The sequence below is a fragment of the Pyxicephalus adspersus genome, chromosome 5, assembly GCF_032062135.1.
Source record: "Pyxicephalus adspersus chromosome 5, UCB_Pads_2.0, whole genome shotgun sequence".
NCBI classification, from domain to species: domain Eukaryota; kingdom Metazoa; phylum Chordata; class Amphibia; order Anura; family Pyxicephalidae; genus Pyxicephalus; species Pyxicephalus adspersus.
The window spans coordinates 131,186,656-131,205,413 of record NC_092862.1 but is presented as its reverse complement, the minus strand read 5'-3'; the positions used below and the strand labels follow the sequence as shown (position 1 = coordinate 131,205,413).

General features: G+C 37.1%; 1 protein-coding gene across 1 annotated transcript in view; it reads right to left on the bottom strand.

The window, feature by feature from the left end:
* Positions 1-692: 692 nt before the first annotated feature.
* The window catches only part of PIP4K2A (phosphatidylinositol-5-phosphate 4-kinase type 2 alpha), a gene marked incomplete in the record, with an annotated part of 77,510 nt that continues 59,444 nt past the window's right edge, over positions 693-18,758 (bottom strand). Inside the window, 7 exon segments of the mRNA XM_072412735.1 lie at positions 693-1,723; positions 2,991-3,094; positions 4,279-4,522; positions 4,781-4,894; positions 7,090-7,128; positions 10,503-10,649; positions 13,452-13,611. Coding sequence (XP_072268836.1) covers positions 1,643-1,723; positions 2,991-3,094; positions 4,279-4,522; positions 4,781-4,894; positions 7,090-7,128; positions 10,503-10,649; positions 13,452-13,611 — 889 coding nt within the window.

The window sequence follows — 18,758 nt, the reverse complement described above, 5'->3', positions numbered from 1 at the left end:
TATATTTTTAAATATTGAGTCAAAGCCAAATCTTTTTCTTACAAGCACATCTAAGCTTCTTATTCTTTCTTCTGCTTCTCTTGTGAAGGATTGGCTTGCAGAGAAGGACTTCAGCATTTGATAAACACCTTACATCCAGTCCATGATAGGACCAAAGTGGAATCAAACCATATAAACAAAATCCCATTTTTTTTATTTTGTGGGAATTTAAAGGCATCCAACTGCGGCCCTGCATTTAATCCTTGGCACCATGTTGTGAAGGGATTATCTAAAGAATCAGTTTGGGAATAAATATCAATAAATATAATTAAGTGTCGCTTCATGTATGTTGATAAAAAGTGTTTCAATCCTGTTAAATGTTTTAACATACATAAATAAAAACTTTCTTTTTTTGCTTTTTACACGTAAACTGTTATGTTGGATGCCTTTAAAGTCACACAGAAAAAATCAGTGTTTTTGTTTATATGCTTTATTTGAGAAATAGTTGCTGGACACGCTACTAAGTGATTTGTGGAATCAGACCATAATAATGAATTGTTACTTCATACAGACAGCCATGAAGGAAACATCTATATAAAATAGAAATCATACACACCGATTTTGACTTATCAGGCATAACATCTAAGAGAGGAGGCAAAACAATTCTCTTAAGCCTGAAAGCAAACCAATCTCGAAAGCACCCAGACACTGAATTCATACAATTGCTGTATTTCCTTTTGTAACACATGAAAATAACATCCATGGAACATATTGGGATACAGATGTGAAGATTACAGGCAAGAACAGAAATGCCCCCACACTACAATGTAAACAGTTGTTCTTTATCAGCTCCCATAGATGACCTTGCTTGTTCAGAGCTATAGAATCAAAAGGTTATTCGTATTGCCTAAATCTATGCAAGCAGTCTCGTCTTTGTATTTATAAAATCGGATGGTACCACGAAACAAAAAAAGAAAAAAAGCCCCTGGTAAGGTGAAGTGCAGATTACTGTGGCAAGAGTGGAGACACACATGAAATTCGTCAATATGGCATCAACATTCCCAGTTAGATGTAACAAAGAATTGAGAGTTGAAGCTCTTTGTATAGAGGTGAGAAACTGTCCCCTCCCAAAATGCATTGCTTCAACGCCTGTCTTCCAAAAAGTGAGCAGTAACAGTTGCGGCGGCGTGTTTTTTCCCCTCCCCCTATTATTGTAATGAATACTGACTTAATCTAACTTAAAAAAAATTATTAAAAATAAAATAAACTGATCTACAGTTTACTGTTTGATACCATTTTAATAAACTTCACATGCATGTTGCTTTGCTGGATCCCAAATGCTTCATCCACTTATCGCTACTTGCAGCTGTGCATTATTATCATTTTTTGTGCAACTTCATAGAGCAGATTCAATGTTTTTTTTTCCCTTGAATTAAACATGAAAAAGTAAAAAATAACTAGGACTATGCCAGGAAGCGACGGAAGTTAGTAAATTTCCCCCGCTCAGGTCATCTTTGCCAGAAGATGTAAGTTGCTGGGGGAGGGATGTTCTTCTCTGCATGGTGAGCTTAACTTCCAGCACGGTCTGTCTGTCTTTCCTATCAACCATACTCCACCAATGTCCGTTCTGTATTCTAGAACATTCTACTGGTATCTGGAAAGGTTACGTCAGGATGTTGTTAATAAAGTCCAAGAAACGCTTAGAATACTGCTCTGGGTTAACAGTGGAGATCTCTGCACCTGCCTGTGAAAAGAAGAAATGAATAATCAGTGAATACAACAGGAAGGCAGAATTAAATTAATATTATTCATAAACAAGATTTATATAGCACCAACATATTACGCAGTGCTGTACATTAAATAGGAGTTGCAAATGACAGACAGATACAGACAGTGACACAGGAGGAAGAGAGGACCCTGCCCAGAAGGGCTTACAATCTAGAGGTGGGGGAGGTCTGACACAATGGCCCTGATTTATTAAAGCTCCCTGGGGCTGAAGAGAATACACTTCCGTCAGTGAAGCTGGGTGATCCAGCAAACCTGGAATGGAATTCTTCAAAGGAATTTGCTATTTGCTAGCAAATGTTTTCAATCCTGGACCAGGAATGCTGGATCACGCAGCTTCATTGATGAAAGTGCATTTTCTCCAGCCTTGGAGAGCTTTAATAAATCAGGCCCAATAGGAGTGGAGATAGGAAATGGTGGGAACTAGTTACGGTTTTAGGAGGCAGAAATATACATTTAATGCCAAACAGAATTCTTTCTTTTTTTTGCTGGAAAGAGAGGGGCAGGGTAGGGATAGTGTGCATGCATCCCCCACTTTCTAGATTGTAAGCTCGTCAGGCCAGTGTCCTCTCCGCCTCCTGTGCCACTGTCTGCAGCTGTCCGACATTTGCAATCCCTATTTAATGTTGCGCAATATGTTGGTGCTATATAAATACTGTTTAATATTAATAATAATAATGTATCTGTTGGGGGTAATGCTGTAACTAGCAGAGTGTCAGCTAATGAATACACCAAAGTTTGCAATAACATCTTCACGGTCATAGTAAAAATATATAGAGACTTTTTGTAGGCAGAAGACACTACTGGCATGGGTGAAAAGCCTGGCCCTGTCGGTCACTTTTGTTCAGATACTGAAGAAACTAGGATATATGACAGCTGTAAAAAGCTGGCAGGGTTAGGAAAGAACATCATGCCAGGTCCATGGATATCAGATACATTTCAAAGCGGATGACAATGACCCACCCCAACTAAAAAAAAAAAAAAAAATCACTTGTGATAAAGAATGTAATGATTGGATTACAAATTATAGAAAATAATAAACCTAATCAGCCAGGCTAAAAAAGTTGGCATTCCAACAGTGCTGGACTTGTGTGTGTTATAATTCATGTATTCGTGCCAGGCAGTGTATTCAATATTATTGTACTCCAGGCCCTGAATTTACTTCCCATTCTATTCATTAAGAAGGTCACCTGTAACCACAACGAGCAAAATAATATTCCACTAACTCCGTGTTTAACAGTTTTTGCCGCATGTGCTGCTTTCTTTTTTGCATCATAGTGAGTTAATATGTCAATAATGGCCATGAAATAGACTTCCTTCCTTGGTGCATCTGGACAGGAACAAAAAAACAAAAACAAAATCAATGATCTAGCACAAACTTACGTATATAATCTTATATACCATTCCAGGGGACATCTATCACAGCGTTCTCATCCCAAAGGAATTGACAGTCTAATCCACCCACCACACCTTTCTGGCCAGTTTGGATGGTTCCAAATGGAAACCAAGTTTAAATAAGCTGCAAATAAAAGATTTACCTTGCGAAAGCACAGGGTACCATAAAAAGCTGGCGATTAGATTAACCCCGTGGGCGGTTCATTTCTGTCTGGATTTATATGTCTAAAAGTGGTACATTGTCTTTCATGAAAATGTATTTTACATTGTAGCTCTGTAATTCTTAGGCATAACTCACCGAAATACATCCAATATTTAATAACTTAAATAGTAAACTTTAAATAAAAAATCTGCTAAAACAAGGGTGCATAAATCAAAAATACTGAAACCTGTAATATAACTGTACAGTAGTATATATATATATATATATATATATATATATATATATATATATATGATTATTTTGTATTGGATTCAATACAGTTATTTATTACAGTTGCGCCAATGTCACTAGGAATTGCCAGGGAACTTCAGCGCAATCGACGATTGGAGGAAGAGGAATGAGCCAGAGAATGGGATCAGACAACCAGGACACTGGTGGATGCCAGCGGGACCAGGTATGTCTTTGTTCATTATTTTATTTTTAGCTTCCCCGAGTGTGGCTCGAGGGTTACCACCATCAGCTGTTGTTTTTTACCCCGAGCTACACTCAGGGTTACCGCTCAGGAGGTTAATACAATAAAATATGGTTTTAGCCAAGAAACAAGGAACATACGGTACAAACTACATGCAAACAGTGTTTGGTGGAAACCAATCTCAGAATATCAATACTGCAACAATACAACACCAACAAAATAATATTGAATAATAATGGTGGTAATAAGGTAGTAAGATATGATATATTATAACAAAGTTTCATGCTTTCATGCCATGCTGTTCTACTAATTCTGTTCTATTAATCATCTTGAGGATTTAATGAAGCAAAAGCAGCCTGCACAGTTTTTATCCAGGGCAATAATTCAGACAGTATTCTAGGCAATTCAATCTCTGCAATGTTCTAATTTTTATCACTGCTTATATTAATAGTGAATCAGCAATTGAAATAACAAAACAACGTACTGTCATGGCTACTAATTCCGTATACATCAATAGCTGGGTCAAACTCCCCAGGAGGCAGCAGCTTGGTACTGTTTAGCGTGTTCCCAGGGCTATCCGGGGGAGTGCCAACAGGGTGCATCCCGTCACTTTCACCTTCTTCCTCCCCCTCGTTGTCTTCACTCTCCACATCTTCCTGCTCAGCCCTCTCAACATCGTGGATTCCCACCAGTAGGCTATAATCCATAAGCTTTAACTGTGCTAAAAACTAAAAGACAGAAATTAGATTATTTAACATACACTGAAACATAAGAAAAAGCTTTATGATGGCATGAGACATGTGAAATGTATGTATTGCAGATAGACTGGTGTTGGCTCCAAGATGCAAAGTAAAGGGACCACAAGGTGCACAAAAGATCATTTTTGGGCTATTAAAAGTCATAGGTGACAGGTGCGTGTTTTCAAACAGAACCATCTGAATCATTTCGAAAACTTTAAGGTTCTCTGCAATCAAACGTCAACTTACTTCAACATCTTTCTTTAGTTTCTCCTGAAACATCTTTTTGTTGTTCTCGTCAATGTAGATTTTTTGACCATCGTTTATGAAATCGTTATCTTTGTACGTTGGCAGCTCTTTGGCCTGGAAGTAAACACAAAGCATGCTGAACCTATATATGGTGTAATATAGTTTCACCCTCCCTTCTAACTGGTTACAGGAGAAGAAAGCTTAAGAGAGGCTTGTGAACAGAGGGTAAAACTGGTCCTTCAATATTATATTAACTTTTAAATTATAACTAAATGCTAGTTTTCCTCAATAAAAATGAAAGCTGCAAATGTTTTTCCTAAAACCCAAGTAAACCCAAAACTGAACAAGGCAAGTTCTAATATCAGTCGGCTGGCAGTAAACAGTGTATGGAAGCAAATCAGTTAACAGACTAGCTGTCTCATGGGCAAAATGAATTTGCAAACTACATTACAACCATTTGCTCATAGGGGAACATTTTTAAGACATCACATTGTTAAAAGGAAATTAGTAGACTAATAGAGGCCAGGGATCTAAATAGTTATTTATATTTATAATAATTTTGAATTTGTAAAGTTTATTTCCAAAGGTAATACTTATAATTTACACTTTTGAACATGATTGCTTAAAGAAATCACCTAACCACTAATTTTATACCATATTGGTGCTGACGATTCTCCATGAAAGGGTGGCCACCAGAGAGCTTTCCCACTCACACCAAGTAATCTGTCTGAGCGATGGGCTTCTGACTGATGTGCTATCAAAGAACAATGAATCTACTGGGGAAAAGGGAAAGTCAAAACAGATGCAAGAATGTGACAATTGTTGGAGGTCAGTGAAAATGAAGAGGAGGAGGGCTGCAGTTGGACATGGCCTGACACACACTGCTAGGCTTGTTAAGTAATGCAAGGTTTTGCAGTGTATGACATATGAATTGTGTTTCCAGCAGCAGTCAGCTTCTACCATCCAAGTTTCTAATGCAGAAATAAAAATTTAGGAAAGATGCTGACAGACTTCTGTTGTGCATTCAGATGCTTTACAAAGACATAGATAAGTAATGCTGAGCCTAAATGCATTGTTTATTTTTTGGAAACTGCAAAGTTTATATATATAAAAAAAAAAAAAAAAAAAAAAAAAAAAAGAAACAATGTATAATAGAGGGGTTATGTGTGGTGGATCCACCTGAACAAATGGTTAGTCACGGGCAAAAATCTGACATATGTTCAAAATGTGTACAGAGATTGCCGGACAGACTATCAATTACAGCTATAGAAGTGAAGAGAGGGTGCACAGTGGGGTGCCGCTTGCCTGTTCTCCCTCCTAACCATACAACAGAATGGTAGTGTGTGTACAGTGCTCGTTTAATTATCTTTCAGCCTTTTATCCTTTGAAATGATCATGAAAGATTATTTCCAACAACAATAATTATGCGTGTGTATGCAACCTTACGAAAAGTAAAGATGATGGACTTGCCACAGGCTATTAAGCCATAACTACAGAGACTTGAGCCCATGTTAGATCTTGGGTCTCTGTTACCCAGCTCCAGCCTCAGTTTAGGGTGATTAAAAGATGTCCTCTAGCTGCACTGTTTTGAAAATCGGTCAGGCTATGGGCTACAACTAATAAAGAAAGCGGATAAACAAGTACCAATCAAATTGGGCGATAAATTATAGATTTCAAGGATAAATACTTATTTATAGTTACTGCAAAAGACCTTACTCTTTTAATTATACAGCAGTGTAAGTTTGGCATTGTCCTACCTCTCTTTCACTCCCTAGCTTTAAATTTAGACACCAAGAGCTTCATGTAAGTGTTAGGCTCTACAGACCTTTCCATTCCCAATGGGAACAAAAAACAATAAAGTATGTGTCAACATATTGAGGAGCATGTGACACACAGAAAGTCCATAGTCCTGGGTAGGCTTTGAAACCATCAACTCAAAGCTTCTACAGGTGATTTCAGCTTCCTGAGGAGGGAGTGACAGGGAGTATATACTAGTTGGCCCATCCAAAGCCTACCTGTCAATATGTTGTGAATAGAAATTTGTAAAGTTTGCATTGAAAACCAAAAATCTACTTTGATCACACAAAGGAGAACTAAAAGTATTTTGATTGAACCCTCACATATTCTGATCCTTGCCAGATTATTATTACTAGCAGTTTTTAGGAAGCTATTACTATATATATATATATATATAAAAACAAATAAACAGCATTTTTGCAAGGAAAAGTTGGCTTTTGTCTTGCATGTTGAATGAATTATTTATCACACCTATGTACAGTCATAGCCAAACACTAAAATAAACAATTTACCTTTTCTTTGTCACTTGCTTCCCTTGCCACAGTGGAGCCCTAGAAAATAGGATATTTTAATAAATAAAAAGTTTATAAATATTATGAATAAATGATCAGTAAAACATACATTAAACAAGATTAAGGATTATGCAAATAAAATATTTATTTTAAATGAAATATTATCTATTTGACCCATAAAGAGAACTTTTTCATTTTTTTCATATCTATGAGAAATATAGGCCTAATACAAATAAATGCATCAGTCCATGTTAACACCATTTGTGTTTTTTAAGTATATAGGGCAGCCATGTTTGCTTATAACATTTGCAGGGTTTTTGCTCTTCATTGCAGATCAGACTGGTCTGATGGAGAGCAATACATGTGAATGTTATATATATATATGTTTAATCATTTAGGCCGTAAGACTGCAGTGAAATCAAGATCTCCCCCAGTAGCTATTCTACAAATCTATTTGATGTATTAATAAAAATATAGAGGCATATGGTAGTCATGTAAAAATTATTTTAAACACTGCAGTAACTTTGCTATCCATCCTAATATATCTGTGATTATCCAATATATACACATCAATGTATTTGTGCATGTATTGTTTGTTTTTACAACTAACCGTACTCGATTGTCTAATCAGTGTATGTATATTTATGATTTATTTTTTGCATTTATCCTAAAATTTATGTCTCATAAGCCCATTGTCTGTCTACCAAATTATCCAAAACAGTGTTCTCCCCAGCCCTTTTTTCCACCACCCTGCACTTTTCAGTAACTACACAGCTGTTTTTGGGTGGTTACTGAAAAGTTGGGTCAAAATACATGGGCCGCCACCACCACCAACGTACAGCTTCTTCCCACCTAGCTTAAAAACATTTGGGGAGAATACATCAGTTGATGAATGGTGATGGTGCTGAAAAGAAACCAAATCGTTTTTGGATCAGGAATCAAACAAAGAATATGAGATAATAATAGTGATAGTGGTCAAAGGCAAGTTATACTAAATTCGCAATTAATGAGCAGGTCCTAGTTTCACTCCCCATGGGGCAGCTTGGGCATAACTAGGAGCAGGAAAACAATGGCTGGGGCAACCCATTTAGGCATGCTGTTCACCTATAGGAGAAAAATATTTAATTTGGTTCATAAGACCACCATACAATAAAGTTATTTGGATTCTATTATGCTGATAATTGAGATATTTTAAACTTTTGAATTTAAAGTCCCTCTGTGTAGTTTGATTGTGGAAAATAAGATGGAAATCTGTAGCAGATTTAGTGAAGCTTGATTTCACTAAATATGGACACCTAAATATTCTAATAAAACTTCACAAATTATTTATTTAGGAAAGGCCCTAGGCTGCTGCTTATTATTTGCAAGATTATGATTATCATTCTTGTAATTGTAATAAATTCAGCACACTGACTGGAAACAGGGCAAAATCAATATAATTCCAGGCTTGATGGCACAACATGTTCTGGCTGAAGGGAAAACACTTGATTTTTCCCTTAATATAGAACACATCATTCACCAAACACATTTTCAGTAGCTGTTTGGTAATCAAATGCTAAACAGGACAACAAATTTGTGTGAAATAAATAATAAAAAAGTAAAAGAAAACAGAAACAAGTTAGAAATGTGCCCCGGTTTTGAAAATGACTCTGTGTTTTAATAGACAAATTTACAAAATATCTATGTCACATAAAGAACATTTTTTTTTTTGTGTAGGATGCATGCATATTAATGCTTTGTTTTGTCTACAGATTTTTTTTTTGTTTTATTGCCTAGCCAAAGCACCTATTATTGCAGATTGATTTATTCATCAGAAAATCATGCAATCTGTTTGAAAGCTATTACAAAAAAAACAAACAAACTGCAGCTCAACGGTCATTTTTTTTCATGAACCTACCAGTAACAAACTTCCTAGGGTGACAACCGTGTGCTGCGTCTAAGCAGAAGCATTGTCACCCCAGGACACAGAGTAAAAACTACAGAACACCTCTTGTTCCCCATTACATTGAGGGAGCTTTTCTGATGTCCACAGAAGAGAACTGAGAAGGCTAATAAAATTATTACATGGTGCCAACATATTATGCAGTGCTGTACATTAAATAGGTGTTACAAATAGCAAACAATGAAATGGGGCGAGAGGACCTAAGGGGAAGGGAAAGCACACAATAGGAGGGGGATATGGATTGGTATGTAAGTAGTGAGAGTTTTAAGAGACAGAAGAACACGGGTTTGAAAAGATAGCTTTTGAGTGCTCTTTTAAATGAGCTGAAAGTAGAAGCAAGCTGATTAGGATGAGGAGGACCACTCCAGAGAGTCAAGGTAGCTATAGAAAAGTCTTGGAGCCGTGGGTCTGATGAGGTTATGAGTTGGGAAGTCATTAGTAGTCATTGGAGGAGTGAAGGGAGCGGCTGGGGGAGTATTTTTCCACCAGGTTTGGAAAGGTATGTGGGACAGGAGCTGTGGAGAGATTTAAAGGCAAAGCACAGGAGAACTTGAATTTGATTCTACGGTGAATGCAGCAGAAGAGGAGTGGTGGGAAGGATGGATGAGTCTGGCTGCAGCATTCATAATAGATTGTAGAGGAGAGAGTCAGGTTAGTGGAATACCAGAGAGAAGGATGTTACAGTAGTCCAGAGATAAGATTGTGTACAAGGAGTTTGGTGGTCTCTGGGGACAGGTAGGGACAGATTTTGGAGATGTTGAGCAGGTGAAGGTGACAGGGCCTGGAAATGTTCTGAATATGGGGGGTGAAGGAGGGGGCAGAATGGAGGGTGACCCCAAGACAAGGCGCCTGACGGGTGTTATTAACAATGTTATTAACAGTTAGAAATATGTCAGAGGGAGAGTTGGAACGTGAGTGAGGGAGGGAAGATGATGAGTTCTGTTTTCTCTAGGTTGAGTTTTAGACACCTTATCCAGGAGGGAGGGAGACAAGTCAGGGGTGGAAAGATAGATTTTAATGTAATCTGCATACAAATGGTACTGTAACCAAAGAAGGATATCAGTTTGCCAAGTGCCAATTGTTAGTGATATCACTTTAGTGCACAAGTTACAATGGTACCACAATTCTGGCAAAATTAACAAGGATTCTTCTGATCCTGCAAAAAACGGACTTAGGTCAGGTTCATTTTCTTCCTTTTATCAAGCCAAGTACTATAAAGCTTCAATAATCAAATCCTTTGCACCTTTAAATACATTTAGAATGCATACTAATCTTCCACTGAGATCAAGGCAGCTGTGCTTGTACAGGATTGTCAGTTTGATCATTTTTAGGGTTATTCAAGTCATACTTATTAGTAAATCTGTTATATTATCTGCTGCTAATGCTACTGTTGTAACTCCTTGTATGTCTTATAAGATAATGATAATCGATCAATGGCATTTTAATTTTTGAATCATGGAAATGTTGTTACCTTCAAGTCGTATTTCCTATATACAGATAGACGGTGACTAAAGACGTTCCTTGTTACAATCATGTAGGTCTCTACTCCATCTACGTTTAACCGGTACATGCCCAGGAACTGAGGAAGAAGTGTGTTCCCATGGCACTCCACAATGAACTGCAAATAAAGAAGAAGACAAGGGATAAAATGTAAGCATTTAATAAATCTCATTGCATGGTTTTCAAATTACAAGCTGGCAAAATATTTAGAAAAACAGCAACAATAGACTGACACATAGTAAATATTAGAAGCTGTGAACCAGAATCTGTGGAAACCTACAACTTCCCAAAAAGTTGCTAGTGGTTCCTTGGACTGTGGCTAACCTGCCATTTGATGGTTCTGCATACTTTTAGGGCCAACACCACTTTAGAGGGCCAGCAGCATGAAGCTAATTATCTTTTTAGCTGAATGTAGAAGTGGCCAATACTGCAAAGGAAGTGTTCTTTCCACCTGCCACCAATGTAAGGGGCATTTCATTCCCATTGATCCCCTAATAAACTGGTTTTACCAAGGGGATTCCTCAGGACCTGAAAATTATTTCAAGAGTTCCTTTAGGGCTGGCATACTCTGGCCTGGGGGCCAAATCTGGCCCTCAACGTCCATTCTTTGGCCCCCATAGGAATCCTAAATATGAACTGCAGCTGGCCCGCCGCTGCATTGATATAGTGCCGCTACTACAATTCCAGGCATTACTCGTGTCTATAGACCAGTGGGCTCTCTGCCTATGCGTTGACCCGCATTGGACTGTTTTATAGACGCAAATAATGCCAGGAATTTTAGTAGTGACCCTATTTCAATAAGGAGGGAGTTCCAGCGGTGGGCCACTCATAAGATTTAGCTCCGCATTGGCCGCGTCTGGCATTTCCAGCACTCCCCCTCAGCCAACCTTTTCCTTGCTACTCCAAGGAATGGACTTAAATGGTTGGATTTTCATAGAAGAATAATATTATTATTATTGTTAGCCTGTACAAAACCGTTACCAAAAAAAATTTAACTCAGAAGGCTACAAATATAGAAAGAGGCATAGGATTAACAAAATGTATGCCTCTCTCTATTAAAGGCTTGTTCCAGATTGAATGTGAAGCAAAACCTCTTTGTTTCCATATGAAAAGGGTTTATATCTAATGAGAAGGAAACATTTCCTCAATAAATTTCAAGGTAGGCCCCCGACTTTGTCTAAGTTTTAAATTTTGGCACTCTGTGTATTTGAGTTTGACACCCCTAATAAAGACTGGGAGCATAAAATCTCAGCAGTTGATCATAGTTATTTCACAAAGATAACCTAGCAAAGAGGTGCTAAAAATGCTTTCCATAAAAATGTGCCTTTTAGGGGACCTTACTATCCAGGAAAGAGGAAGATGATTTTACTCCTACAGAAATAGTTACTTCACAAGATGACTGGTTGTTATAAGTAACATGATTTCTTGAATATTTGTCACACAAGTCCTTTACGTAAAAAATAACATGAATGGACATATTATTGCTCAAAAATAAAAAATGTTATACATTGTAGCTTACCAGTCCTTAAATATTGGTGGTTAGCTATTTCCCTTTTATTTTTACTTGGTGATCACATCTTCTGTCCCTGTCTAGACTTAAGCCTTGTACAGATGTGTAATAGACGTCAGAGGATGAGATAATAATTTATACTATCTCTAAATTTTACAAGAAATGACAAGGACTTTGCATTCTGACAAGATTAACATGGTATATCTGTACTTCCAAAATGTAAATTTAGTCCGAAAAAGTTCACCACATTCAAGAGCTAGAATCAAGCTGCAATATTTCAATATTTTTTGGTTTGAATTAAACTTTTGGGTTTGAATGAGACTTTTAGGATGATCTATTCTGGTCAGAAAAGGTAAATACAAGACACCTCATTAACAAAATGGTTAAATATTGTATAAACAGGCCAATTAGGCTCACATAAAATGTGTGTTGTTATAACCTTAACATGATCAACGACATATGGTATGAAATGGCCTATGTCATCCTACAGCAGAAGGCAGCGGATGAGCCCATGGATGATAAAATCAGCACATTTTTCCATCCTAAATGCACTCAGCAGCTAGCTTATTAAGAGCCTCTAACTTTCCACAATATAGACCAGCACACAACCAGCTTAGCTGGTTTCAATCTATATCATGGTGTAATGTGTATTATTTATAACTCAAGAGAGAATTGTCTGAGTCCATTTACCAAATAACAATATTTTAATTCACAGTGCTTCACAGTAAAAAACAAAAAACGGAGGCAACAATAGCTGTAAGGATGTGCTAATAGTTGGAGGGCAAGACCCTCAACGTTTATATGTTTAAATAAAGTTTGCATTTTCAAACCATATCCATACTTCTATTTCTTCTAAAGTTCATACTTCTAAAGTTAATAGGACCCCAAAGGCCAGAGAGACAGTATTTTCCCATTGTCCTTCTTGCCATGAAAAGCAAAAGTCTAACTCAAGACATAAATATTTTTTTAATAGAGTGTAGAGGAGTGAAACAATTTTGCAGGTTTTCATTTCTGCCCACTGGGGAGATTTCCTCAATTACGGAATTGTGATTTCTGGAGTTGGGCTATGTCCTGACAAATAAAACTAAGAATTGAGTTTTATCTGTGCTTTCTCTTTTTTTTATAAAGGCCTGTCATTATAATAATGAACATAAAGCAGAGAATGATATTAGGGAAGTGTAGACATTGCTTTCATTTTTTAGGGTAATCTTAGGAACAGCCTAGGTAAATCCACAGAGCTTGATTTGCAGTGAGAATTTGCAGCAGCTTGGACAGCAAATTTTATATGCGTATGACTTAAAATATTAAAAGCATGCAGGATTAGTTAGTGGGGTTAATGTTTGCACAAAAATAATCTGAGCTCTGTGAACATTGTTGCACTGTGCTGGGGGAAGAAGCGCTGGTCTTTACCTGGTGGTACTTCTTCAGGATGTTATGCATCTCTGCCACATCTTCACTTGTAATTGTTTTTATAATGTACCTCTTGTCGCAGGAAGTATGGAAGCGTGCACCGCTGCGTGCTTGTGAGTCATTGGCCAGAGGAGCACATCTTGTCAGAGAGTTCTGAAAAAAGACAATATATATGTAAATTAAGATAAATGTTCAGTTCAAAGGAAAAATCATTTAGTCCATTCTTCATCCTACTGGAAAAAGTTCTATTGATATTATGTTTTTTGTTCCATGTAGTACAAGTAGAAGAAAAAGGAGAAAAAAAAACAGCAGAGCAAAGTTCCAACATGGGAAGTGAACAGCAAATCTACTTCTATGTTAATAGTCATGGCACTCATTGAGCCTATGCACCTGGAATTAAACTGCTGGGGAATCGGGGTGACAGTTTGCAATAATTTTAGTCTATGCATACACTATTCAACAATTTTTAATAGATTGTACCAGTGTTTCTTAACCACAATTTCTCCAGAGACTGCTAGGGATTCCTTGAGCAATGGGAAATTTGTGACTCTCATTTCAACTTAAGTGACATCAATGATCTTTTTGGCTATCTGTAAGGGTGACATCCTTCCCGCTGGTCAGCAATGTAAGAGACATTCTTCCTACTGACCATCACACTAATGTACAGTTAGATGTGGATGTAGTAAATAAAGCCGAATTTCGCGGAGACCTTAAAGTTTTTCAAGGGGTTCCCCAATGTTAAAAAGGTTGAGTAACACCTTTACTATTGATTTTTAGCAAAAAATTGATCAAACATTAATTGAAAAAGACTATTCTATTTATTGATGGGGCTCAGGTGGGAGCAGAGGGTAATCCATAGATAAACAGCTTTAAATCTCATCAATGGTAAAAAGCTAGTGGTGGAAGCATTCTAATAATTATCTATAGATTTTTGCAGATATCTGTTCCATTTTTAGTGGTGAAGGGAGGTAAACAATTGAAACCTTTAGTTATAAGTGTAGTGACTGAGTTGGCTAATTGTCTCTTTCTGGCACTCTTTCGCTAGCCCTGGCATGCTTAATGGGTCAATTATATAAGAATAAATAAATATATATATATATATTATAAAAATATATAAGGAAGTATAACCTTGGCTGTTACTGAAGCACAAGGACTGCATACTGTGGTTCAGTACTACTGTTACCTTGGATAGATTGCAGAGTAAAAATAGGTACAGCAAAAACCAAAAATCAAAAGGTCTGAAAGCAAAGGTACCCAGGACTAGCAATGCTACTTGCACAATGCATACAATTTCTACTACAACATCTAAAGTGTACCTGTTACTGAAAATCATAGATGCACCAACAGATCTAATATTTAAGACTCACAAGAAATGGATGGCATGGTAAATGGTTCCTTAAGCACCCTTTTAGCCTTTGGTTCCTCGGGTTAAACTGGCTTCTTGAATAGTTTACATGAAACAGGTATTCTTGTACAGCGATGACTGCTTTTATTTTATATGGGGAGGATGCAGCAGGGTGTCTCCCACTCATCCTCCCCTCTCCACTTCCTGTTTATTCTACTGTTGCTGTAAATGACCACAAAAGATTGCTTGAATCCACTGAAATGTGATGTCTGTCAGTTTTCCCCAGCCCCTTTTAGCTGGGTGCACCACCTGGAACTTTTTAATAACCTTTCGGCTGTTTTTGGGTGGTTACTGATGACTTGGGTCACAATACAGGGGCTGCCACCCACCTACAATTTCTTCCTAACCCAAGCTTAAAAAAATGTCTGAGTTGAGTACTGTCTGTATACATGCTAAGACAGCACCTAACAAAGGAACAGCCTTGCCAATGTCTTATTTTCACACAGCTGTTACTATATTGCACATGTTCTCTAAAAAGTTGCCAATAATCTAGATTTTGTGCTGTACTTGCTATTTTAGGTGTAATTGTATGCATTAAATCTGATCTCTTTAGGCACGATTACTCACAAACACAGCACTAGCAGTATTTGATGTCGTACAGATAATGAACGCAGCACTTTTAAATTAATTTATATTCAACTGTATCTACGTAGGATGCATTGTGTGTTCTTAATATATGTCCCACTTATAGAGCTGTAATAGAGGGTCTATAAATATTCATAGACTGTTAACACAATCAGCCTTCTGTCCTGTGCCAGGACTGAAATGACAGGTTAGCAATCAGGACTGACCGGTCTGTGTCTGTCCTTACACGTCCACCAGGTGGCAGGTGAGCACATTTTGTATTTAGTAAGACATGAAAGAAACCTTGTCCACAGCATTGCCAGCAGGCATGAGAACAGACAGGTCACGGGGGCTCCGAGTAAAGCAAATACTCATAAAATGTCTTTTATGATTCCTAAGTGGAGTGTATAAGGCACAGGGGATATGTCTAAAGCTCAAAACACTTGTGCTGATTTGGCATTAAAGGAGAACGGCAGTGAAAAGTCACCAGGAAACCGTAATATTAGATTGTAAGCTCTTCGGGGCAGGATCCTCTCCTCCTGTGTCACTGTCTGTATTCTTCTGTCATTTGCAACCCCTATTTAATGTACAGAGCTGCGTAATATCTTGGCACTATAGAAATTCTGTTTCTTAATAATAATAATAATAATAATAATAATAATAATAATATTGAATCTTTAGGTAGTCAAGCAATTTTGGTGTGGGCCAAAGTGAACTTCATTAGCATAGAGGAAAGGAATCCTCCACTAGAACTAAAAAATGAGACATGGCAGAGATATGCAATCCATTCCTGCAACTGAAAAGTGCACCCCCTGCCACACTTCTCGACCTTGGACAAAAAAAAAATGTTCGATCATGCAGTATTTGCAGGATGTGCGATGTCTCTTTTGCAAAAAAAGTTCCTACCTGTCCGATTGCTCTGTGGAACAAACAAAGCTGAAAAGGCCGAGCTTGTCAAGATACCTAGCAATCCCGGCTTCCCCTGCACTTGCCAAGAGTGAATGAATCTTACAAGCCTGTCTCAGGGTTTTGTCATCTTGGCCCAGCCAATCAAGATGACCAAAGATTGCAAAGAAGAAGTGAAAAAGGAAGATCCTGCTGGCGTCCTGCGAGTTGGGAACAGGTCAGTATGGCGGGTTTAGTTCTGCTTCAATAGGGATGCAGACCACAACAATATTCTGACATCCTAATTATTCCAAAAAAAAGTGTTTTAGCTTTAGATACAAATCAACCATCAGTTTCAGAAACATTTGCACAAATAAACTGAACACTGAACTGCAATTTAAAAACACCTTTCAAGCACCTGTATGCTGTAATCTGGATTTGCCGTAAACATCTGGGTGTGCCAAGTACACAATTCTCAATACTTCACAATATTAAAAATGATCTCCACAATAAGTAAATAATACAAGGGACATGTATACAATTCTTTTTAATTGATATCTAAGACTTCAGATCACTCCAATAATAATAAGAATATACTATATTACTGACAACAATAGAAACAATAACAAAAACAGTTGTGCAGCACATTCAGAAAAATCAGTGACAATCCCATGTGATGTTTATTCTGGAGCTCCCACAACATTTTCTAATCACAATGATATATATTCTCTAAAATCTCCCAGAAACTTTCAAAACTCTTTTTCTATGCCTAAATCTTGGAGTCCATGGTGTATTTCTTTCAGATCAGTGCAGCAATCCAGCGTAAAAGTTTGCCTGTGTGTAGGAGTTATGTATATGAAGACCAGTCATTGCTACCCTATTCCCTTGTGCAGGATGTCTGGTCTGGTATCCGCCCCTTCCTGGAGTTTTCTGCCTGCAGTGGGTGTACCTTTTGGGTCCCTCCCACAGCTCAGCTTTCTGTACAGAATATATACAGCACAATGATATTGTCAGCACTACTTTTATTAATTTTATTACACAGTATTTATATAGTGCCAACATATTACACACCGCTGTAAAAAGTCCATGGTCATGTCACCAACTGTTTCTCACATTCTAATGTCCCTACCATAGTTAAATGTGTTGAAAGGTACACAAAATAATATACAAATATATATATTATTTTGTGTACCTTTTAAACACACACACAAATATATATATATATATATATATGTATATATATATCTCACAGTATATATTTATAAATATATTTGGAGCTCGCAGAGGGTTTTTAATCTTATTTGGCTAAGCTCTAATGACTGGAATTACATTTTGAACATAAAAATACCCAGCGCATATTAGATCTGTCCTACAACTACACAAATATGAAATGCCATGGCAATCCTCTATACTTATATATCATCGACAGGCTGACGTTAGCCAGTCACAGCATTAACTTCACTTAATCACCAGTCCGTGCTTTGTAACCACGGGCCGACTTCTCTAATCTGTGTACTGGAATAATAAAAGATTTTCTGCTAAGCAGAGACAAACAATACTTACAGCTAACCGATCTATACTCTGAATCATTCAGGAGCTATTGATGCATATCAAAATCTTTTGTGTTCTACTAAAAATAGACGGTACAATCTCTGCTACGAGTGATTATCAAAACCTGTAGTATAAAAAAACCTGAGCAGCCCTCTGGGAAAGAGAAGTATAAATAGCACCATCAACCGCCGGGGGAAAAACGTCTATTAGGGATGGAACGCCTTCGCCTCCATTAGAATAAGTCAGGAGTTATTTGCACTTAAGCACATTAATATTGTAATACAATACATGTAAAAACACATTTTATATATGTTCACATACACATTAGCAATGACCACATTAAAACTGATTTGTTGCTTGCAAAATGTTATGAATTTCAAGGAGAAATTCTCAAATCCACTCACTGAGCTTCTAAGCAAATTTGCTTTAAAAAGAATACGTTTATTTTTTTATTTGTCTTCTAGTGTTGATGTTTTTAGTGTAGTATATTAGTGCATTATCCCTGTTACTTTTATCATGGCCACATCCCTATTCAATACCAAAATTTTGTGAAATTTCAACATTTTTTAAGGATTTTTAGGGCCAGCAAACTCCAAATTCAAAAGTATCTTATAGTATAAAAATTTCCACTTTATTAAATAACAGTAAAACCATTAAAATGCATAGAAACTACCAGGGTACACCCTTTTTGGGTGATGCTGGCAGGTATATCTATACTGTGTTTGGTATGGATGTTTGTAGGATTTTAGATGTTAGTGGTTTTACTGTTAATTGAGTGGAATTTTTTATAATATAGGATACTTTTGAATTTGGAGTTTGCTGGCCCTAAAAATCCTATAAATTGTTGGAATATGACAAAACTTTGGTTTGGTGTAGATTAGTTTATTTTTATTTTATATTTT